This window comes from Maylandia zebra, linkage group LG13 (genome assembly GCF_041146795.1).
Source record: "Maylandia zebra isolate NMK-2024a linkage group LG13, Mzebra_GT3a, whole genome shotgun sequence".
Classification (NCBI taxonomy): domain Eukaryota; kingdom Metazoa; phylum Chordata; class Actinopteri; order Cichliformes; family Cichlidae; genus Maylandia; species Maylandia zebra.
This window is the reverse complement of record NC_135179.1, coordinates 18,414,366-18,439,548: the sequence shown is the minus strand read 5'-3', so window position 1 is coordinate 18,439,548 and position 25,183 is coordinate 18,414,366. Positions and strand designations below refer to the sequence as shown.

At 41.1% G+C, this 25,183-nt stretch overlaps 1 protein-coding gene across 2 annotated transcripts; it reads left to right on the top strand.

Moving 5' to 3' along the window:
• The first annotated feature begins 553 nt into the window (after positions 1 to 553).
• Positions 554 to 23,092, top strand: crtac1b (cartilage acidic protein 1b). Of its 2 annotated transcripts, XM_024804764.2 has the most exons (15): positions 554 to 684; positions 3,575 to 3,765; positions 6,145 to 6,341; positions 6,709 to 6,845; positions 9,226 to 9,382; positions 11,026 to 11,160; positions 11,833 to 11,975; positions 14,556 to 14,692; positions 16,118 to 16,200; positions 16,484 to 16,584; positions 16,677 to 16,845; positions 18,444 to 18,589; positions 18,814 to 18,856; positions 18,965 to 19,108; positions 19,379 to 23,092. In XM_024804764.2, exons 2-15 carry the CDS (start codon positions 3,581 to 3,583, stop codon positions 19,504 to 19,506), a joined length of 1,905 nt encoding a protein of 634 aa, XP_024660532.1. In that variant the 5' UTR covers positions 554 to 684; positions 3,575 to 3,580; the 3' UTR covers positions 19,507 to 23,092. The 2 variants fall into 2 exon arrangements, with proteins under 2 accessions (XP_024660532.1, XP_024660533.1); XM_024804765.2 differs by lacking the exon at positions 18,965 to 19,108.
• The last annotated feature ends 2,091 nt before the right edge of the window (positions 23,093 to 25,183 follow it).

The window sequence follows — 25,183 nt, the reverse complement described above, 5'->3', positions numbered from 1 at the left end:
TTACTACAACAAGCAAAAAACATACTGAAATGAAAAAAAAAAATATTTCTTTTATAAATATAAATTATATAGAGTCACAAGAAAAATCGAAGCCTGCACCTTTTGAAGATATAAATATAATAAACCTTTATGAACACATAACATATATGGTGGGGATATATTTCAGTATACACGAAAGGAGCCTGGAGGCACCGTTTAAACGAACTTATGCTCCAATTTGTTAAATGGCTCATTCAAATCAGTCTGCCTGCGTGTGAAAAAAAAAAACAGGAAAAAATGGTGGCTGACATCCAAAAATATCTAATAACTTTCATCTATAATCACACGTGGATGGGACAGAAGTCACAGCATCCCAACTGAACCGAGTAAGCTCCGCATCCTCATCCCAGCTGCGCCCCACTGCCAGATTATAATAAACACCTGCCGACACGCCCACCCGCCGTTTCCCAGCTTCCCTATTGGTTTTCATTTTAGATATTCAACAAGCTGCGCGGAGATTGGCTCAAATCTCGTACAAGCGATTTCATAAAGCAAATCTTTTGGAAGTTGTGTAAAGGGAATAAGTGGGGAAAAACCCTTGAGATAAAGGCTGTTTAGCTCTCTCTCTCTTTCGCTCTCTCTCACCGTCCCTGGTGTCAGTTCGCTGGAGGATTTTGTCGGAGTTTCCCGAGCGTCTCTGCATCTGTGAGTACCTGAGTCTGCCCGCTGCTGAAGCTGCCGTCTTCCGCTGGGTTCAGGATCGTTGTGGCGCTCAGCTGGGATCTGCTGCGCAAAGACGCGAAAGAAAGTTGACGATTTGAACGTAACTTTCAGAGCAAAACCTCAACCCAGACAGAGACGCTTGTTATCAATAATGCTGTTAAACGGTCATCCCCTTTGGTTACAGTAGCTGTCACGGATTAAATGATGCTCATAGTTTTAAAAACGCCGATGTGCAGGTAGTTAAATGACAGCAGGTTTGTTTTGTAAATGGACTTATCATTACCGAGGTGGAGTGCGCTTATTTTTTAACTTTTCTCATTTTTAAAAGAAGTATTTTTATTTGATAGATAGATAGATAGATAGATAGATAGATAGATAGATAGATAGATAGATAGATAGATAGATAGATAGATAGAACAAAAACCAATAAAAACTACTAAACGTTGTTTAAATGATTATGTGGTGGTTTAAACTACTCATATGATGTGTTTTGTGAGTCAAATGAACAATAAATGAACAATAATCCTTGCTGGATTTATTGTTGCCTTATATTAAGTGGTAAATGATAGACGAACAAGAGCTTGTCATTAATGTCAGGTGTTGATTGAAATGTAATTCACTGTGACTGGTAGAGTGCTTTGTGTGTGTATGTGTGTATGTGTGTGTGTGTGTGTGTGTGTGTGTGTGTGTGTGTGTGTGTGTGTGTGTGTGTGTGTGTGTGTGTTCTGCAGTGAGGGTGTCCTTCACAGAAAAGAGCTTCTGCAAAAGTGTGTTTGAAAGTGAAGATGTTGCTGGCTCTTTGTCGCAGTGTTATCAGGATCAGAGCTGAGCACGAATTCTTCAGAAAGCACATGCTGATGTTGCACGCTGTGGTAATGACCTCTTAATGCCAACATAAATAACCACATCGAAAGCATTTCTCTGCTCTGAAACGACTATTCGTTTCCTGGGCCGTTTCATTGTCTTTGAATGGTTTACAGGAGATTACTTTGCTTGATGTTCCCTTGTTTGGGCGGTGACCTCGGCAGATGTTATATCATCGAACCCAGATGAGGGCAAAAATGGTTTGTGGATATGTGCTTGCAGAAAAGTCCAACTTTGCTTGACAGCTGAAGAAGGATGTCTTGGTTCTTACTGCAGTGAATCTGTGGCGAAGAGACTTCATGTCCTTGGCTGGATAATATAGTACCTCATGATTTTATCAAACTGAAAAGTCTCCAGTGATTTCATGCACTCATCTGTCCTATCACCAATCCTCTTTCATGTCGCTATTACTTTGTGTGGGTGACTTATAAGGGATACCAAAGTTTTTTTTTCCTTTTGTCTTTTTCAGGCTGGTGTTCAACTGAAATATGAATATAACCTTGTATGCATGGCTATTAAAGTTAACCTGTCCACCTTTCTAGTAGAAGCTGCATCATTTACACGTTGTTATCTTGTCCTCTAATTGGCTGATTTGCAGTTCATTTAAAAAGATCTAAAGAGACTGTGTGCTGTTCCATAACACTTAGTTTTTTGACTTTCCACGTTTCCGTTTCCTTTTCTTTTTAATTTATAGCCCACTCCCCCTATCTAATATGGAGTTTATTAGCAAGTCTGTAAAGTCCCTTTCTCTAGTGTGGAACTGGCCAGCTCATTTGTCATCACATCCTGCTCTAATGGGGAGAAACTGCCTCATCTTGAGCTCCCAGTGTTGTTAATTAACCCTTCTTGCTAACAGGCACAGTCCACATTACTACCGGCTCTTCTGCCGGCGTTATCGCTGCGCTGCCTGCCCAGGGAGTTAGCGTTGGCCCCGGCCATATTTCTGCAGGTGTCAGCAGAGGTGCTTCCTCTCCTGCTTTTTGTGCTTTTGAGAGTATTACTCAAGCAGCACTGTGGTTTTATCTTAAATTGAATTGTTGAGGGAGATGTTAAAGAGCCATACATCACCTGGACACTCAGCAGAAAGGGAGAATCTGCAGCAGTATAGATGGGAGCGTCTCAGCGGCATTACAGATGGAATGACGGAGGACATGTTCATAAATCCACAGGCAGAGAAAATCAAGTTGTCAGCCTTTAGAATGCCACTTAAATGTGTGCACGTGTGTGTCTGTGTGTGTGTGATGTTTTGCAGGGCTGTTGCTGATGAGCTTCTTATTTCAGCGTTAAGAAGGTGACCCTTCTCTTTGCCAATTCCTCTTTGCTTCTTTTCAGCCTGAGCGTCAGAAACTCCACCTCACCTTTACCTGCCTGCAATTCACAACTCGAATTGGATCAATGTTCACCTTTTATCTGCTTACCACTTAAAGGACAATAATACATCACTGAGTCCTTTTATCCAAACAGAAAAAAAATCTTTTCCATTTTAGTGTTGGTCCTTGTCTCTAAGGAAACAACACCTCAGGTCTGTTATAACAGGTCGTATTGGTTTCCTCTGTACTCACTTGGCCTCTGGCTAATGCCTTCGCTCCATGTATGGATTTTCTGTCTTGTAATTCCTCAGCCTGTCTGCATGTGATGGGTTGTTCAGATCTAACCCTGCAGAATGCCGCTGATTGCAGTGGTATATCCTCATCTTTATGTCTGAGTATAGCAGGAAGCTTTGCCAGCAATGTTTGCCTTATGATGGATTTGGAGAACTAGCAAAAAAAAAGTGGGGGGATGTGTTGCAGTTGCAGATGAATGACTCATATTTTTTTATGGGATTCTCATTACACATCAACTAGCAGGTCACGTGTGCAGTAGTTCAGGTGAATAGCGTTGTGGATTGGATGAATGGTAATTTTGCTGTTCAGACTGTATATGTCTGTACAACGTCCGTTGGCGTTATTCAGCACTTGAATTCTTTAAAACAAAAGTCATGTTGCAAATAGTGTGTTTCGCCCTTCAGGTAAGGATGTTGTTGTGGCTGGTTTTGTTCCTGCCCGCCCTCTCGGTGGCTCAGAGGTCAGAGCCCGTGTTCTCAGCTATAACCAAGACCGTCCTTCCTCCAGACTACGACAACAACCCCACCCAGCTCAACTATGGCGTGGCTGTCACTGATGTGGACGGGGATGGAGACCTGGAGATATTTGTAGCTGGGTGAGGAGCGTGCAGAGAAAGCTGGACTTACCATCACCATAAAAACCCCCTAAATCCCTTAAGTTTCCCTCCCACTAGTCTAACTCTTAAGCTTAAATAAAAACACAACTTCCAAAAGATAAAGGTTAAAGACAAAGGCAAAAAAAGCTAAAAGATAAGAGATGCTAAGGCCACCCTGGGGCTCAGTCAACTGATGAAAAATGGATATGATCGAAAAGAGTGCCAGTGATGGGAACAGCTTTACAAGACTGCCTCAATCCAGCAATGACTGAGCATGAATACATTTCCCAGTGCTTAACAGGAAATAGATGAACCAAAAATGACCCTGCTTAATAGATGTAATTTAGGTAAAACATCCTATTCAGCAGGTATCCTGGACGGGAGCTCATCCCAAAACCTCATAGAGGATGTAATTTAATTTACAATTAAAAGAATCTTCAGATGAATTACTTTTATATACATTACACTGACAGTGCCGACCTTCTCTAATATACTTTGGTGACAACCAAGAAAGCTTTTGTAGTGTATATCCAAACATTTTAGACTATATTTTTTAAGTATTTAGGCAAATTTAGATTTTGATTTCAAACTGAATGTTAGCAAAATGCACTGTCAAGAGTAAGTTTACAACATTTCTTGCAAACTGGCATAAAAAACATCAGAGGCTTGGATTCTAAATCAAAACCATGAGTAGAGATTACACTGTTGAAAAAAAATGTGTGCAATCAAAATTATCCATTGTTCTGTTTTACACCTCTCACTGATTTGCTCCCCACTGCAATGGCACCTGAGGCTTATGGGTAGGGCTGCCACGATTTGTCGACTAGTCACGATTACGTCGACTATCAAAATCGTCGACGACTGATTTAATAGTCGAAGCGTCGTTTGAAGCTTTGTAAGATCACAAAAGACGCAGGAATAAGTGGCAGGATTTAAGAGTGTAATAACGGACTGAAACAGAAGATGGCAGCATTGCATATACAAGGATGCCAGCTGCCGTTAAACCCCGAAGAAGAAGAAGAAGCAGCTGTGTCCCAGAATTCATAGCGCGGCCCAGCGCAGTTTCCAACAATGGCGGCAGCTAGTTAGTTTTAATGTTACTCTTATTATTCTTTCTGGGTCACAAAATAAACGTTTAACATATTTTCAGGCGAGAATGTAGCTGTGTAAACCTCAAATATCTGCTCAGTTTATCAGGACACCACATATTTTCAAAAGCGCTCCGACGTTTTCGGAGACATCTGTTACCCACTAGCTCGTTAGCGAGCCGGGGGCTAGGCTCACTAGCGCCACGAGAACACCGGACTCCCGGCAAATCGTTTTCAAACCCACCGCTGTCTTTCGCTACTCAGGTTAAATATATAGGAGTCACTTAGATAACTTACAATGTTATTGTTTGGCTTTTTTTTTAGTATTTTATTTGTTCCTGAGTAAATCAGTTTGTCTGAGATTAAAGTTATAGTTTTTACACAGCTGAATAAACTCAAGGAGACAACTGATTATCAGAAGTGTGAGATGCTCCAGAATATACCCCAGTGTCCTGGGGTATATTCTGGAGCATATTCTGGGGTATATTTTAGATAGCAAGGAGTTTATTAAACTTCACCGAAACAATCTGCAAATTTCATTAAAATTTAATAAACTATCATCTTGTCTTTATTTTTAGTTAGCACAGACCTTAAACACTTAAAGCTGTAAGCTAATGATAGTTATATAAGAGCAGATGCTGCTGGTGCAATAAGCTGTAGTTTTACGTCCAATGGATGATGATCTGATTAGTCGACTAATCGCAAAAATAATCGGTGACTAGTCGACTATCAAAATAATCGTTTGTGGCAGCCCTACTTATGGGTAAACAAAATTCATGAGCTCCAATGTGACAAGCATAAGATCTCAGTGAAACGTCTCCATAATATAAACCTAAAGGGCTTCTGTGTCTGGTAAACTAAGGACTACATGACTGACTCATCCTGGACTTACATGCCATAAAATCCAAATTATGAAAATACATGAGTGACGTTATTACGCAATAAACAGAATTCGTTTGCATGTAACAGATATTTTTAAGAGGCAAAAAATAGACATTAAGGTCAAAATGATTTGCTATAAGTAAAAATAAATAAATAAAATGTGAATCTAAAAATTTTGCTTGCCAATCAATCTCTCTGATCAAATCTGCAACTACAGAATAGAAGAGAGATGCAGGAGTCCAGCTGTCATCAAAGTCTTTATAAAGTTAAACTTCAAACTAAACCAGCAAGCAAATGTTGCTTTCAGCATGTTCAGCCAGCACTTGCTAAAGCTCATAAACTGTAAAACAAGAATGTCATACTGTCAGTCATGTGCATTATAACAGCGTGCTATTTTTGCCCGTGACAGCTACAACGGCCCGAACCTGGTGCTAAAGTACGACAAACAGAGGAAAAGGCTTGTCAACATCGCTGTTGACAACCGTAGCTCCCCGTTCTATGCCCTGAGAGACCGTCAAGGCAACGCCATCGGAGTGACAGCTTGTGACATCGATGGAGATGGACGGGAAGAGATTTATGTCCTCAACACCAATAACGCCTTCTCTGGTACAGTGCGAGCTGATACACTTTTGGAAAACTACAAAGGCACACATAGGGCTTTCTTTCTTTTTTTTCCTTTTACACAGAGACAAAGGAGGAGAATCGGTATGCAGATATTAAGCTTATCTCAGCTGAGTCTTCAGCAGATAACAGATAAGCTTTGCGCCGCTATTAATCTGTGAGAAACCCAGAGATCAGACTGCCAAAACTGCAACACCTCACGTCTGTCATTTTTCTTAAACTCCTTTATCACTTTGCTCACTTCCAGCCACAGGAGCCTGTTTTCACTCACCCACAGTTTTTGCATTACACAATGCCTCTTTTCTCCACGCAGTCTTTGTCTTTCCTGAACCTTTTCTCTCTCTGCATCAAGGTCGGGCAACATACTCTGACAAGCTGTTTAAGTTCCGTAATGGGCGCTTTGAAGATCTGCTGAGCGATGATATTAACGAACACAGAGACGTAGCCAACCCTATGGCTGGGCGCTCAGTGGCCTGTGTGGACAGAAAGGTACTTCTCATACAAACACACACACACACATCAAGTGCACTATATGCAGATCTGCACCGTACGCACACTCCCTAGAGTGTCTTCTCCGTACATGCACGGGTGCTTCTGTTTGTTTACCAGTGATAACTCATGCCCTGCCTACGCCGCCCTTCTCAGCATGTGCTATGACAGTTCATTTGGGGGGAATGGTGTGCCATTTTCTCTCTTCTGTCCATCGCACCAGTGTAATTACAGAAGCCAGGGCTCGTTTGTTTTATAGAACATCGTACGAGGGGAGGAGTGATGACTGCACACTACTGCTTTCTGCCCGTAGCATTTTTTTCCCCTCTTTCACTCAGTCCCTTCTCCATTGTTTCCACTTTTATTTTTTAGTCCCTTTTCTCTCACTGACTGACACGCTCACCCTCTTTCTTTGTCTCTTATCTCACACCCACGCATGCAATTCTCACTTCCAATCAGGGACGGGCTAAAGAAGGTAATAGCGGGAAGAGGAAAGTAAAGACTACAATAGATTTTTTTAACCACTGTCCCATCACACTGAGCACTGATAAGTTGTGCTGCTGCCAAACCGATTGGAAAGATATCTGCTTTTAAATGGCACGATTCTTTTGGAAGGAGCCAAAACCCCGATGTGTGCTTTTGCATGTCAGTTCCAGCTGACCAGCAGAGAGAGAACATGTTTTCCTGTTGCTGAACAGGTTTTATTAGAACATATTAAAAGAAACAGCTGCAGAACGTTGCACAGGCCAAAAGCAAAGCATGCTTTATAGTCAGCTGGGTAGCTAATGCTTTCGATGTTGTTTACTCATAAATAAAGTGTTATCTTTAAGAGAAAAAGATCGATTTACCACCCGACCGTTTCGTCCCTACCCGGTCTCCTTGAAAGTGACATCCCATCATCATTCTAACACAAACTGATGAAGGTGACATATTGAAGGGCCTCACATTGAACTGATAGATTGGTTCACTAAAACTTTAAACTGGCAGGCATGAAAAAATAAACGACTTTTAAAAGCCAGAATAATTAAAAAATTGTTCAAATGAAGCTCAGTGAAAAAGTACAAGATGCAGTTCTTGACAATAAAAGAATAAAAATGCTGCAGTAGCGGCAAGTTAGCTTATTCATACTTCTTGATTGATGTAAAGGGTGTGCAGTCCTTGGACCAACATGCACTGCAGGCACGTATAGCGCGCTATTCACAATGCCAATCCCAGTGACAGAAATTAGCCTTGGGTGAAGACTTATTGAAAAACCGTTGACTTTTAAGTTGGTTAAGTAACTTCCAGTTGCCTTTAGCTCTTTCATTGTAATTCATTTTCATGTTTGGCAGCTTCGGAGCGTGCTTGCGTGTCCGGCATGCAGTGTGTGCGCGACGCACTGCTCCCACAGCATGTGACACTAAATGACATTTATATCAACCAGACTCATTTACCTTCCTTGCATTGTAAAGATACAATATGGTGTAACAGAAATAGTGAAATTGCGTGTGTGCATTTGTTTGCATATGTGCATGTGTTTCTGTTGATTGAAATATGTTAGGCCTGGTGGGAAAGCTCATTGGAATCGAGTGTGTAGTCTATTAGTGTGGTTCCGTCTGTGATTTTGTGTCTGCAGGGACTCTGACTGATAATGGAGTGTGAAATTAATCTCCAAAGGGAGGCAGAGCAAGGAGTAGGGAGAAAGGGCTAAGAATAAGGGGTACGGGGTAAGAAATGGGGGTAGGTGGAGCTGAAGATGACGAGAGGTTTGACTGGGAAAGTAAACAATATTAATAAGCATAGTAACTCCAGAATATTAATAATAAAAAAAGATGATCTAGACAGTGTTACAAATAACCTGTTTAATCCTATTTTTGTTTGATGAATACTCCAACGTGAGGGTCTGAAAGAGGTTGCATATTTCAAAACATTTGCTTTTTCAGTTGGCTTTAAGGAACTTTATAGTATTTCAGACATTTTTAAGCTGACTACAATTTTTCTGTCCTGTCCTGCAGTCTAGAGGTAGAACATAGATTTATATATTGAGCTTAGAGCCTCCACTCCCACTCAAAAGAGTAAAAGAAAATTGTGTTGATGATGCAATTGAAGAACTAATGAAATAAGAGAAAATGCAGCCAATCCTTAATATGGTCAAAGGAAAAGTAAATGTTTTTATATATGACATGAGCACCGTAGAGTCTGTTTTACTGACTACAGACATCTTAAAAAGCTCCTCAGGAAACACAGAAATGCAGAAATATAAAACATGTTTGTTTTTTTTAATTTACAGTTGCTTATAATTTCATGCGTAGCTATGAGTGCATTTGATCGGGTTGCAGCATATTCTTGATTTATATTAATAAAAATATGAATACACGTAAATCTTTATTTTTCTGCACAGGGTACAGGTCGTTATGCTATCTACATAGCAAACTACGCCAGTGGCAACGTGGGCCCTCATGCGCTCATAGAAATGGATGAGGCAGCGAGTGACCTTTCGCAGGGCGTCGTTGCCCTCTCCAATGTGGCAGAGCGGGCTGGAGTCAACAAATTCATTGGTGGGTATGAAGCACTGACTGGGGGTATTTGATATAGACGATTGCTTTAAGATCACCCAGCACTACTGGACCTTCAGTTTGATTTATACAGACATTTGCAGAAGGGGCATGTGCTTGTTGTACTCACAGAGGTTGAAATATAGGACTTCGCGACACACAGGGAAGCAGACGAGGGGCGAGTCAGAGGGGGTTAGAGAAGTGCCAGGCGAGAAAGAGAAAAAGGGCTTGAGAGAAAGAAGAAGAAAGAGGATGTAAAGGCTCTTTTGGCGCTGTCAGCTATTTACTCCAGCCAAAGTCACAGGGAATCAAAGGCAAAGGGCGGCAAACACATATATCAAACCTATTCTAACCATGAAATTCAGCTGTTAATCTTGGCATCTAAATCAAATTAAATAGTTTCCGTTTTAGTAAGACAGTAATTGAGAAAATTCATGGATGGCATTAATTATATTTTAGCATTAATTGTTTGGATTAAAGGGTTTTCACATACTGGCAGAATAATCATTACAGGAACATAAAACATTGTATTTGGCAAATCAACTCCCTGTTTTCATTAAAAATGTTGCTTAGAACTGTTTTTGGAAACAAAATGAATATTTCACTGAAATGATGTTGAAATGTGTCACTACAGCCCGCGTCATCACGTGGATCAATTTAGGTCTGTGATATATAGAAGAACAGAACAGTAAATGCAAAAAATGTTACCATGATTAATTTCTTCATAATAGAGACTGTCATGATGAAAAAAAATGCTGCCCCTGTGATAATTTATTATAATCACTGAAAAGTCCTTGTTCTGGTGAGTTTTGGAAATACGAGGTGACTTTGTATGTGAGCGCCCCGGCATGAATCTTCATCATCTATGGATTTTTTTTTCACGTGCAGGATATCATCTGATCCACCAGGGGGGAAGATGAGCTTGCTCACATTTGCTGTGAATGATGTACGATAGATGGCTTTGTCATCAAACTGCCGTTAATCAGAGGAGAGGGACAGTCGGTGAAGTTGTATATCTAATGGTTACATATCTCCAGAGAGACATTAGTGGTTTATGGCCGTAGGGGTTGAGTGGTATTTGTCTGGGTTGATGGAGCGGGCCAGTAAATCAGCAGCGAGTCATGACTTGCAGCAGTGACTTTGCATACTGGAAGGACAATCAAAGCCCTTTCAACTCCATAATTAAACTCTGCTGGTCTGAGATGAAGCACTACATTTTACAGAATGTCACTGGAGAATCCTGGGGTGATGCTAAAAGTGTACCTTCAAGTGTAACAGTTACAAAAATCACTACATAAGGAGAAAATTACTGTTTGCTTTTGGTTAATGCAAAAGATTCTTTGTGTTTTTGCATTTCTTGTTGTGCTTAGGTGTGTTTACCTGTGTTTGTGTGTATGTAACCCATCAGAGTCAGTGTCTGTGTCAGCAGAAAGAGCTGCCCTACTCAGAGGAAATGACCTGGAAAGACAGTAATAATCTCTTCCCTTTCACTTTTGTTAAGGCGGTGATCTCTCTCCCTCTGCTCTCTCTGTTGTTCCTCATATCCTGCTTCATTTTTTTCCTCCCAAATGTTGTGCTAGCCCTCTTCTGAGCTGCCTAATTCTCCCACCGCTGTGTGTCTTGTTCCCTTGTCTTTCTCTGTGCAGGAGGAAGAGGTGTCGTGGTGGGGCCCATTGTCAGTCAGACTCTGTCTGATGTGTTTTGCGACAATGAGTACGGTCCAAACTTCTTGTTCAGGAACAATGGCGATGGAACTTTCACGGATGTGGCACAGCAGGCTGGTGAGATGATCACGTGCAGTTTACCAGATCATAGCCTGGGAGATCAGTTATTTCTTCACACATCAATCATCCTGTGAAAAACAATAAACGCGAGAGGCATTGTTGTATAGAATAAATATCAGTCGTGCATGATTCCTAAAATATTTCAACCTAATTAATATAAAAATCTAAGTTTGTTAAACCATATATTTTAATATTGTGGCTTTTAACGATTAATTAGCTGTCAACTGCAATGAAACCTCACAGAATGAGAAAGCAATAAATTAAGTTTATTAAAAAAATAAATAAATCAAGATGATTTAAATGCACTATAGTAATAATAACTGGTGAGGCCTCCTTTTCTGTAATGACTCATTGTGATAAAGTATGTGTTTGATCGCTGCAGGTGAAGCGCAAAGCCATCAGCTTATCAGAGAAGCTGTTTTTTTTACCGTCATCTCATGATGACAAGAAAGTGATTGCCATGAATTCAGTGATTGATTTTAAACATTAGAAATGTAGCACTTCATCGTTTTTATGTCACCAGTTTGTTGTTTAATAAATCAGACACTGAAGTGCTGTATTGTACCCAATGACACAGTTCCAGCAGCAGCACTGGTCAGGGTTACCTGGTTTTGAAAATATTGATGGCAGATGATGGAAACAGATTGGGAACATCTCGAATCTTTTTAGGTGTAGAAGACCCCATGCAGCACGGCAGAGGGGTGGCTCTTGCAGACTTCAACCGTGACGGTAAGACGGACATCGTCTACGGGAACTGGAACGGACCTCATCGGTTGTACATGCAGCTCAGTAACCGCAAGCAAAAGTTTAAGGTGGGCCCGGATTTGATGCTATCAGCTCAGTTAGCATCAAACCGACACGACTGCCAGATACCTTATAAAGACCTACTTCAAATGATCACATATGATAAATGGAAGCATGGGCATTCTCACATTTCCACACATTCCACTCCACATGTGATCTGCTGAGGAAAGTGTGCTCAAAAGTTGCAGTGCTTGTGATTTCACTGCAATAACCGATTGAATAATATGATTTTACTTAGTGAAGGACCCAAAAAGCCCATTCAGATTGTCACTGTCAACTCTAGAGAGTTTCAGAGAGAGGTTGTTGTTCTTCTGTCTAATGAACAAGGAGCACAAATAAAACAAATCAGACCTGTTATCACTGTGAATCAAAGGACTATCAATCCAAATGGTTGGCGAGTGAATTAACACTACTCAGTGGCTGCCCACTTTGCGTTTGAGTGGTATTTAAAGACGCAAGGTTAGTGATTTACTCAATCAATGACTCTACAGACAGCGTGTGCAAGGCAGCCAGCAGCACGCATCTGTTTGGGTACTAAGTTTTAGAGTGGCGAAGTCAGAGACAGGCCCTGCTGCATAAATCTGTAGAGGAGTCGGGCTCGGTGATCTATCTGCCACCACCTGCACTCGCATCTTTTACCTAGGAGATAAATGTCACCCAAGACATCTTTATAGGGGTCGAGTAAGGGGTTAATGTGTGATGCTTTGCCCAGAGATAGTTCCATCAGCATGACACACACACACACACACACACACACACACACACTGAGACACTCAAACCCTGTTACGCCTATACGTGCAAAAACACAAAAGACAAATTGAATTAGCCTGACAATGTTTTTTTTTTTTTTGAACCAAGATTGTTAAATCACAACCCCAAAACATATTTAAGACGCCCTTCGCCCACACAAGCTGACACTCCTACTAGCCGTGTTGACCTTTGGCATGCATAATGAAGCTGTTGTATCACTTCAGTAAACCACCAATTAAATTGGGCTGAACCAGCAGCTTGCCTGGGCAGTGGAAAGTGCCGATTAGGCCCGTTTGTGCTTTAATTAAAATCTGTTGCAGAGGGTTTCCTTGGAATAGGTTTAACATACACTTGTGCTCACACATACACATAATGAATATATATTTAAAAAGAAGAAAGGTTTTAGTAGAAGTTCTCTTGGAGTTCTTTTGCATTCAGTAATCTGAAATAAAAATTGGTCAGTGTAAGGAAATTTAGTCATTTTACTATTTATTTCTAATTAACTCCATGCAGATTATATCTTTAGAAGCCCTGTATTAGTTCTGGGGAGAGCCCTTTTTGTTCCTGAAGGCACTTTTATTCATGCGCCTACTGTCTTCGGCACTTATTACGGAGCTGTCCCTGCTGTCCTCACTCTTGGCCTCAGCTGGCCATCCCCTCTCCTTCACCTGAGAAGCAGAAGGTCACTGTGGGCGGCCCCCACCCCTGCAGCTTTATGAGCCTTATAATTAAAACAGGGAGTAAATACTGGGGGGAGTGAAGGGCTGCTCTATAACTCTTTCCCGACTTATCACTGTGTCACTGAAGCGGGGAGATATCTGTTACTTTCTCATGCAAAAACTCTTCTGCTGCAGACTTTTTTCGGAGGTGGGGCACGAGGGCTGCTGTCGACTTGCCCCATGCCAGAGGATGTAAAAAGAGCCCAGACACAAGCACTGGACGCTGATTGACATGTTTTTATTTTGAAGGAGGTTGAACCTTGAGGTTATGAAACGGTCTTTCGAGCGAGTGCATCAGGTCACATAACATTGAACAAAATGGACTAAGGAACCACGAGATGTAATCACAGCAGGTTCATGTAAAAACAAGTTCATGTAAAATTACACATCCTTCCAATGTTTTTACCTCGAAAACCTCTTCTGCTTATACAAAGTTACTCTGGTGTTCTCATATCTAGACAGTTGAAGGAAAGGAAAACCCTTTAACCCTGATTAGTCAGTGGAATTGAGCAACTTTTTTGAATCCACTACTAGGCCAGGGCCTGTCTTTGTGGAGTTTGCATGTACCCTGGCTTCCTTCCAAAGTCAAAAGAAATGCAGTTAGTGGGGTTAGGTTAACTGGTGATTCTAAATTACCCATAAATATGTAAATGTGAGTGCAAATGGTTGTCTCTCTCTATGTGCTAGCCCTGTGGTTGACTGGCGACCTGTCCACCAGGGTGTACTTTGCCTCAACACTCTTGCATGGGTTGGACTCAACTGCAGTAAATAAGTTGATTTATTATTAATTAATAAAATTGGTCCAACTCAAGTACATTAAGTCTGAATAACAGAATTTTGAGAACAGAACTGAGATCAGCTGCTACAGGCTATATAATATATTATTTGTTAAAATTAGAATGTTATAACTATAAATACGGAAAAAGCTATATAAATCCTGATAATTCTGGTACCCTGGGCAGTTTATCTAGTAAGTTTCATCCAGATTCATCCAAATAGTTAAAATGCAGTATCCAGCATCCAGTTTCATCCAAATAATTGAAAGGCATTCAACTTATGCATGCATTGTGCTTCTGTAAATGCATGCATGTGTTTCAGTGATGTTACCTTTTTCCCCAGGACATAGCATCCCAGAAGTTTTCCATGCCCTCCCCGGTTCGAACTGTTGTCGCTGCAGATTTTGACAATGACAACGAGTTGGAGGTGTTCTTCAATAACATCGCTTACAGAGGCCCCTCCGCCAACAGACTCTTTAGGTACTCGCACCAACACTGTCAGATTTTGTTCAAGTATGACAGTAAGTTTTTAACATCACTTTGATGAGAAGCTTAATCGAATACTCTTGTGTCTTGATTTAATGTTCTAAAGCCGAGCATGGAAGCTGAGAAGAATTTAAAATTCCCAGCCAAGGATACTTATCTAGTCTGGCATCCCGCCTCCTCCTCCACACATGAATGAATCTTTCATTAAGACAGTTTTAGGTCTCTTTTTGGCTCGTGGTTTGGCTTCCTCTCTTGATAATATTAATGAACTCAGCTCTTAAAATGTAATATATGATACATATTAATTGTTAGGACTTAATAGTAGAATGAACCCATCTTCCTGAATAAAAATCTGATCTGGCATATTTATCTGAACAGGATGCAGAACTCATGATGAACGTTGCCAGGAGATGTTGGGTTAATTTATTCTGAATATCAATAATCAGTTTGAGCTCCACAGATTTCCTGGAGCTGAATATTCCTGCACACCAGGTCATTGAAGGAAAATTTGTCTTTCTGGGCATGGTCTGACAGGGGTCACAGCTCCATGGCCTGTGGCTCTGCCATTGTCTGCTCCGAAGATGAATCAGCTTTTTTCAAACTCTATTCTCTGGCACTGAAATAAAAACAAGCCCAAACTAATTAATTCAACACAACGAATCAATATTTAGCTTAGCTGAAGTGTTTAATAGTCAGGATCAGCAGATTAGTGTACCAAGATAGCTAATTATTTTAAGGAAAGCAGGTTCATGGTGGGTGATAATGTGCATATGTTTAACAAAGGATACAGGTTTGTAAACTCAATACATTTTCACCAATGTGCTTCACAGAGATATGACAAATTACGAATTGATAATAATTAATTCATACAAATCAGTAATTATGTAAGTTTGGAAATATCTAATTTTCTTCTTGTCTTCTGGTTGTTGTATTTGTGTTTGCTGAGATTTATGTGCATTATTTATGTTAGTTTCCTGTGTTATGTGTAGTAATATGCACTATATCTTCTGATTAGGAGACTGCAGGTCACTGTAAAGTTTTCCACTACAGTAATTGTCTATTCAAAATCTACTCATAATAGAATATTGTCAGTAGTCTGAGTGGTGCCTATTATATGTACTATGTACTAATTTATTGACAATATCACTACGGATATCAGCAATTGGAACAATTCGTTGTCTTTTTTATTAAATCAAGTATAAACTTATCATATTTTAATCTAATTGTGTAATTTATGCATTAAAGAGTTTCCAGTTTCCAGTTTAAAAACAACAAAACAAAACAGTGAATTGTAGCATAGTGACGAGTTTCAGAAAAGCCTTGTGTTATTTGGATCTTTCCTATACTGCAACCACATTTATAGCAGCTTAGAATTTTTGCAGTGATTTCAGGGTAATGTTTGTGGTACTACTTCAATAGGGTGAGCAGGAGAGAACATGGAGACCCCCAGATAGAAGAGCTGAATATCGGGGAGGCAGCAGAGCCTGAAGGACGAGGAACCGGTGAGCATGGCAGAAAAGATAGCTGTCATACAGCTCTATTAAAAATGATAAGCAGCACTACACCATATCTCCTCTGCTATTACAACATCAAACCTCTAGATGGCATTAGAGCTCCACTTAGAATCTGAGTTTCCTCATGCACTTTATTATAGGAAAAAATAGAATTGGTTCCACATTATTAGTTCAATGACTGTTGGATTATGTCCCTGCATGAGGATAATAAATGTTATGAGGAATGTATCCTCGAGTGTTTAGCCGCATCATTACTGTGATGAATCTCCAGGAGCGGTAGCCACAGACTTTGATGGGGATGGGCGCCTGGAACTGCTGGTGTCTCACGGTGAAAGTGCAGCACAGCCTCTCTCTGTCTACAAAGTCAACCAGGTGAGTGATTGTGAGACATGTGATACTCGATAAGTAGTGTGACATTAAGCCTTACTCCCTCTTTTTTTCCCCTTTTTCTGCCTTTTTCTTAGGGCAATGCAAACTCATGGCTGCGAGTGATTCCCCGGACAAAATTTGGCGCTTTTGCCAGGGGAGCTAAAGTGGTTGTATATACAAAAAAGAGTGGCCCACACACAAGAATAATTGATGGCGGCTCAGGGTACCTCTGTGAGATGGAGCCTGTTGCCCACTTTGGCCTCGGTAAGGAAATATCAGAAAATACACGCTTAACTTGTTTTATCTGATCCGCAGATGCAACATCTAATGTTAATTCACTCTGATATAAATTAATAAAAGCATTTCTTCATAGCTTGCTTCTCTTGTTCTCAAATTGGTTTCTGAGGTTTGAATGGGCGGTAAGACAGATAAACATTGCAGAGAGTAGCAGCAAGGAAGAAAACAAAAGCATGTGGAAAGCATTGTCTTAATACCTTCAGCCTGATTAGGCACCCACGGGAGCAAAAGTTCTCTGTGGGAGGGAGCTGATTGGGCAAAACATGAAGAGCGGAGGAGGACAGGTGCTGCAGATGGAAGCCAGCCATGGTTGTGAGGAACTAGCTCTATGTCTCTTTCTGACTGTCCTTCCCTAGGACAGTCAGCTGGTTACCATACAGGCCTGCTAGCCCACCCACCCACTACTCCTCCCTGGCTCTCCTCACTGAGCCTGTTCAATATCAGGATTGTCCAAGCTCACATCACCTTTGGTGGCCCTCATAATACACTCCAGCAGCAAACTATCCAGACAATTGTGGCTTTAGTAGAGACCTCCATTCTCCAGGTTGAAAAGTGTCAGTACTCTTAGACATGTGAGATCTGTTCCCCACAACAAAATGAGACGGTGTCACGTGGGTGTAGAACAGGTGAAATATTCTTTGGCTCTCAGGCAGCACACCTGCTGAGTGGACTGTCTGTCTGGCAAGGTAACTCCAGATCTGTTTACATAAGAAATGCCACTTTAATTAAGGGCTACAGAGGGCCTCTGGAGAGGGGCTTTCTCTATGCCCAATGAAAACAGTTAATAGAGCGAAGAGGGGAGAGTGCTTGTACAACGTGAGCCAGTAAAAAAGAAAGGAAAGAGATAACCTCCAATATATAGAGGTTTCTCACGTTTCATCATGTGTACATTGCTCAAGAATTGTATCTTGTATTGGATGTGATACAACCAGTGGTTGGGAGGGAAAACCGTGTGATTGTAAATTGCTGTGGTTGTTACCTGGTTGCTGCAGGTGCCCATAATTTGCATGAAAGATGGGGATTTGTTTGCAGACATTTGCTAACTACTAGCTGTGCTGTAGTGAAACTTGGAAAAGTGCAATGCAGACTGGAAAATGGAGAACGTTCTCCTCCCAAGTAAAAGTGCCTCAGCTGACCTGTCAAAATGTGCAGCTTTTACTTTGAAGGTGAAAAGTCTCAGTTTCTGGTTTATGTCACAGTTTGCACAGATTTACTACACCTTACTGGACAGTGTTTGCAGACAAGTTTGCATCTCCCATACAGACTATGGCCGACTAAGACAGGCTGCTAAGGGAGCAGTCTCTAGGCTTGTGTGACTGGGGCTTTAGCAACAACCTTAGGCAACCACCTGCCAACTGGTTGGAGAATACAAATGTTTCCTTTGTGGACTGATGTCTTGACCATACATTGTCACCAAGATTGTTATCCATCTAAAATGACAGACAAGTTACTGCCATGTGGTTAGTCATGTGTCTGACAAACCTCAACACTGTAAGGTTCAGTGATCAGTGGTCTTATATTTCTGTATGCACTGTAACTACCTCAGATTCTACTTCCCTGAATAGGCAAGGATGTGGCCACCAGTGTGGAGGTGTTCTGGCCAGATGGTCGTTCAGTAGCCCGGGCCCTCGAGCCGTCAGAGATCAACTCAGTGCAGGAGATCCACTATCCAAGAGATGAGGAGGAAGTTACTCCTACTGTGGAAATAGAGGTACACAAGTGCTTCATAGTGGGTTTCAGCATGTTTTTTATTCTCAATAAACTAAATACTCATTTTGTCCGAATAACAAAGCTGCTACAAACACAACACCAACTTCAAGAAACAATCGACATCAAGTTGTTTATTGTAAATTGTTGGGATAGTGCAACAGTTTTACGGATCTTTCACAGGAGAGTTCATTAAAAATAATATTTCTTACTAATTGTCTCTTACAGTGTGGTCACGGGTTTGCTTTGAATGAGAATGGCCGCTGCACGGGTAAGCTGAGGCACTTTATCCACCTTCAAACTCTGTGCTTGTCTCTTTGTTTAAAAATCCTCACACACGTCAAGTGTCTTTGCCTTCCTCACTTCTCCCTGCCCTCAGATCAAGATGAGTGTACCCAGTTCCCCTCTGTGTGTCCCTCTGACCGCCCTGTCTGCACCAATACCTATGGTAGCTATAAGTGCCGCGCCAAGAGAAGATGCAACCAGGGCTTTGAGCCCAACGACGATGGGTCAGCCTGTGTGGGTGAGTGGTCCTGGCAGAGTCAGGGTATCCGGATTACCAAGATCGTTAGAACAAAAGAAGCACTACCAGAGAACGAGATGCATTAAGTCTTAATTACAGTGGTTTGGAATAAAAGGCTTAGAGGTGCTTACATTCCTCCAACCGTGTCCTCTCCCTGCACCCCACTGTCTTGCATGACTGACCCTCATGTGAATGAGCTGTCTTCCAACTACAAAGACACACATGTTGGCTAACATTTCCCTGCCCTTTGTTTCTCTCTCTTCTCGGCAGCCCAGGTGGCTTACTTTGGGGGAACGCGGTCTTCTGGGGAGCGCAAGTGCTCGGGCCTTACTTTCCGGCTGCTCCCCGTCTCTCTGCTACCACTCATCTCTACCCATCTCTATTCTGGACTGCTGTAGCTGTGACTGTTTTCTCCCCTTCCTAACTCTTTCCACTACTAAAAGTGGGTGTACAGAAACTCTTAGAACAAACTTTTAACAAAAAAAGAGAAATTCCTCTTCACCTTCTCCTCTATGGATCTATGCTATCTTTACCCATCAGCTATTTACAGTCTCGCCTCCTGGTCATCTGCTGCTTTGTGTCACCTCTTGGCTCCCGGCCCCCTCTGGACTATAAAGAAACATACAGGGAGCATGCTCGCTGGGAGCTACAGGGTTCAGAACTAACTGTGCCACACCCGCAGAGTCCTCACGTCATCACCTGGCACTTATCTTAGTGGGACCTGAAACAAGGCCAAGTCAATAAGAGGAGCTTCGGCATAGAAACCGCTGCGCATACAGCAAACAGATCTACTGGCTCCACAGACCACATTCATTACAGACACGCTGAGCCCCATCTGTATATCCAAAATGCCTCTATGGTAATCCTTACAATGTCACTCTCATTCTTATTATGCGCTTACTGGGATGCCGAGGAACACCAGGCCTCCAAACTGTATGTTTTGAGTGTGTATTAATGTGTTTGCGTGGCTGTGTGAGCCTCAGTGTACTGGGTCCAAAGAGGCAGTCGCGTTGGGGAACATATGCCAGACCATCTGTCTCCGATGGTTGGTTACATTTTGTTACACATGAATTATACAACAGCACAGAGAAGAAGGCAAACACATGTGTGTGTGTGTGTGTGTGTGTGTGTGTGTGTGTGTGTGTGTGTGTGTGTGTGTGTGTGTGTGCGCGTGCGTGCGTGCGTGCGAGCACAGGATGAGGCAGATTTTACATTTTTTGGAAAGTGTACTAAAACATATCACCGTAGGCATGTGCAAAGAACATGATGACAAAAGGAAAACACCTAAAACTGAACTGAACAGTGCACTTAATTTATGTTGGTGTTTCTCCTTCTGTTACACTGTGATTACAATCATGAACTCAACATGCAGTAAAAGCTGCTGTTCTTACATTTTAAAGTGTTCAAAATAAAGCAGCAGTCTTCAAGATTTCAGTCCTGACTGATTTGGGGACTCCTACAGGTCTTCTTTTGCAACCGGATATTTGTACGACATCACCGCCACAAGGAATCCATCATGCCAGTGCTCACAGCCACCGTCAGTTTGGAGCAGTTGGTATCGAGAAACTACTGAGACAAGCTTTGCGTGTTTTAGTTCTGAGAGTAGATAGATGATTAATCCAAACAACTGCCGAGTATTTTTCGTAGCAACCACCTTCGAATGCATTTTAAGAGCAAAAATATTCAGTCACTGAATATTTTTATTCCTTTTACATTGGTTTTAGTGGTAGATAAAATCCTAGTTTGGGTTAAATTACACCCTGTCAAAAACAAGAACCGTGCCCTGCAGAGGCTTTGTGACAGAAAGCATTAAAGCAAACCTTCTACCTTTGATGTGGCAGCAGAAAATTCTCAGTTTGCTTTAAAGGTAGCTTTTTTTCTCCGCTAATGATGCCACAGGCACCTAGTTGGTAATAATAATAATCTTTGAGACTGCTGCTTTAAGTTTTAAGTGCACTAATGCATTCCTAATAGTTTTCCACATAATATAAAGCTTGACAAGTTGCAGTGGCATTCAGTAGTTTTGTTGCTCTTACAAGACCAAAATCCCCAATGTCTCTTATTACGTTCCAAGTCCCCTACTATGTTTGTGACATTGTGGCTCAAGCTCAAATATACAGTTTAGCTTTAAAAATTAATTTCTTAATATATCATTTCCTAAAACGGTGGTATGCTGGCATTTATACTGACTGTACAATGCAGATTTGGTTTGCAGTGGGAAGTGGCATTGACTTGTTTAAAAAAAAGTTCCCGTGTACATAAAATGAAGGCACATTGGTAAATGTGTAGCTCAGTTACAAAGGCATACGATCGAATTCTTTATTTTGGTGTTTTTAAAGGATTTGTTGACAATGACATTAAAAACAAATATCTGGAAAAAAGGAAGAAAGTGGCTATTTGATGAGTCGTGATTTGCACACAGTGAGGTTTCACATAGCCCCGCGTGAAACCTTCGCTACAGCGGACTAAAATACATAAAACATATGGAGCTCTTCATTTTTATTAAAAGCTACAGATCTTTTTGCCTTATTGCCATGTTTCTTGAAGCGTTTGGGAAACGAATAAATACTTTGGCCAAAAACAAAAAAGACGACCAAAAAGTGAAAGCATTTTCCTCCACTCCACGATGACAGCGCGTTGACTGACAGGTTTTTGCTTCCATATAATTCTGCAGGGGCACATCACTTGTTGCAACACAACCCTCAACTTATCCAGTGTTCGACCACAATCAGTGTCACAGCAGGGGATAATGTTCCTTATTAAATGTTGGCCAGTGCAATTCTCCAGAGAAGCGGATGTCTTTGTATGAGTCATGGATTCATCCCTACTCGCTTGCTGAGGCAAGTGTTATATATATTTTGGAAATTCTTAACCACAAACCTCACACATTCCACTGAAGCTCCAGCGCTACTCTCTGCCGCGTGACATCTGTCCTTGAGCCTCTTAATGGGCTGGACCCAAACTCCAGATGCCACCTGTGAATATCACACATTTCAGAGGTTTTGGGAGCTGAACTCAGTTCTCTCTTTTTTAATAAAAATAAGGAGGCATCGGAGCATGAAAAACTAATAAGCAAATGATGATGGATGTGTTAAAGCAATTAAAATGAATCACCACAGATCCCTGTTGGATCTATGCTGACATTGTCGTGACACCCTCCACGAAAGCCAAAGAACCTTCAGATTGAGTGCTCAGTGAGACAAAGTCCACTTAAACATTTTTATGTTTTCTCAAAAATTATGTCAGAGGTTCAATTGAAGTTCCTCTTGAGCTGTTATTGGACTGTAAGGAGAGAACGCAAAACTTTTTCTACTTTCTTGCACGCTGCTGGGTCTGACTTGAACAGAACAAGGACTTGTGTAAGCTCACAGTTTGCATAAATAATTGGATCTGAAAGTGTTCATTATATTTGCACACTTTCAAAGGACAGTGTGCAAATATATTTTTGTTAGTTTTTTAACCCTGTTTATCATATTTAAAGTACACAGTGCTCAAAACAATCTACTGTCAAAGACATCTAGTATATATATTTTCCTATAGCTGTGTTGAAGTTGGTTGCAAACTTTCAGCTGATTGGAAAGTTTGTAGAGAAAAGTTAGGATTCTGGTAAATAGAAATGGCAACTGCCGTTGACATGTACATGCTAAAATATGCTGTGTGCCGTATTTACTGTGTCTACTCGATCTACTCTAACATGCAGGGTGTCTTTGCATTCACAGCTCATTCTATGTATGGAAGGACTGGAAATAAATAAAAGCACACTATTCACTGTGATGAATTAGTTGCTCAACCACTGCAAATGTACCTGGAAGCAAAAACATTTTTTGGATAGAGTGGATGAACATGCACACGTGATATCATCAGATACACTTAGAGCATAGTGTTTAGTGGGAAACTATGTAATTAGAAAAAAAATCACTTTGTGACTCTTAAAATTGCAAAATGTGTCTAAAGATTGTCTGTGAATAACATCCAAGAACCTGAGGGAGGAAGCTGTGTGTGATTGTGTGTGTGTGGTATCTGGCATGGTCAGTGCCATTGCGTTATTTACATCCCAGAGGCTCCAGCTGTTTTTCTCTCTGCAGGAATGAACTTGAGAGTAGAGATGTCCCTGTGCAAAATAAAACCGGGAACAAAATGCTCGCTTATGTGTGTTTCAGGGGAGTCCAGTGTGTGTGTGTTCATGTTCTCAGTCGGTTTGTGTGCAGGGATTTTGTCCATGTGGAAACATATTGCAAAATGCCTTATTTTGCCGCAGTCTTGCCAATGCCGAAACGCCCTGCAAACGGTACATGCACAATGTTCACACACTAGGAAGCTTTCCCAGAAAATGACAGAAGATCAGATATGGAGTGATATGTTAAGAAAACATTTGTACTGCACCGAAATGAATAGAAAAAGAAAAAAAGAACGGAAGGTTGCAAACGGAAAAAGCTGCATAAATGTGGATTTTTCACTGTAGCGGTCATTTGTTTTTAGCTGCAGCCAGAGAATATGTATGCTTATTTTTTCGTATCCCTAGTGGAAACAACAGGCCGGCCTTCTCAGAGCTTCATGAGTATAATAATGCTGTGTGCAAACTCCTCAGGCCAGCACAAGCTTCATTCCATTAAGGGTGCACTCCAGTTCATTGCAGCCTGAGATCAAAATTAAAACTTTATCAACCCTGCTTGTAATTGCCCGAGCACATCTCAGGTCATTTCATTTAAACTTATCCGACTAATTTAACCAAGCCTGCACACTAAAATAAGTCAGTGACATTACAGATTAAGGCACTCGAACAGCCACTTGAGCATGAACGGCATCAGCAGCTGACTGTTAAGAGGTTGTAGGTTATTATAAAAGCCCGTTTGTGAACAAAATAGGTAATTTGCAAAGAAAGGGTTAGAAAAGGTTTTCTTACATAGTACAATAGTCATAAGTAATGGCTAAAAATCTGTTTTTCTAATCTTGTCTCTGCATTTTAATGATAATACACTCACAGGAGTTACTGCTGAAACCTTGGGGCCACATCACTATAGCAACATTAGATCAAAGCAAAACCTCTCTTCGGATAAATTGTGATAACCTTAAATCTCAGTGGGGCTGGAATAAAATATTTTTTCCCTCTTTCAGCGATCATTTGCAAGTAGTTGCAACAATCAATGAGCGTCCATCACCCTCCACCATTTAGTTCACAAGGCGGATCCACGGGTCATCTGTTGGGAGGCAACTTGTCTCCAAACAAACGTGGTCCAACTCCAACTAACTGCGGTCACTCTCAAACAGATTGGCAAAGGTTTTCAAATAATTACAATCTAGTTTATAAATGGAGAGAAGCTATAAATAGACACATCGCTATCAGTCTGAGTAACTTGTATGTCATGCATGTCTTGCAAACTTGTTGAGCGTCTATGTCAATTTTTGGAAGAATTTCAGAACTTCTTTTCAAATTTATGACATTCTAGCTGGATTCTCAATGCAAGTAATTAATATAAATTTCTGCTTTATGTGAATTTCTGTGTAAATGTAGAGCAACAGATTTGCAGATATATCACAGTTAACACTGTGTTGTTACAAATTGCGTGTAAAAGCATAAGTAATTTAAGCAGGCTGACTCTGGCTGTGCTGCTGTCCTGATGCACCAAAGTCACTTTGAGGACAGCAACTGGTCCCCATCTTCGAAGTAACTATTTCAAAGGTAACAAGAAGGCAAGTTTTTTTTTCACACGGTCATAGTAATTTTGTTCTTGTTCTTGCATTTTCTGCAATCACTGTTTTCCCTAGTGTGACTGTAGCATAAGGTGATTGTTTTTTTTTTTTTTACCTCAAACTTCTCATACTGCTGAACATTAGAGTGTTTCTCCAGATCAGTTAAATGGCAATTCTTAGTAATTAATACTCATCAAAGGTCCAAACTAACAAAAATAATCGTCAGCACAGGCTAGAGATGGAGCACATCGGTCAGTCCTGGTGTACTGTAAGGAAACAAAACTTCTTCAGGCATTGCACCGTTTACTTACCTGTTTGTTTCTCCTAGCCTAATCATTTGTCTACTAAATGACCCCTGGAGGGCTTTGAACTCACAACACCGAT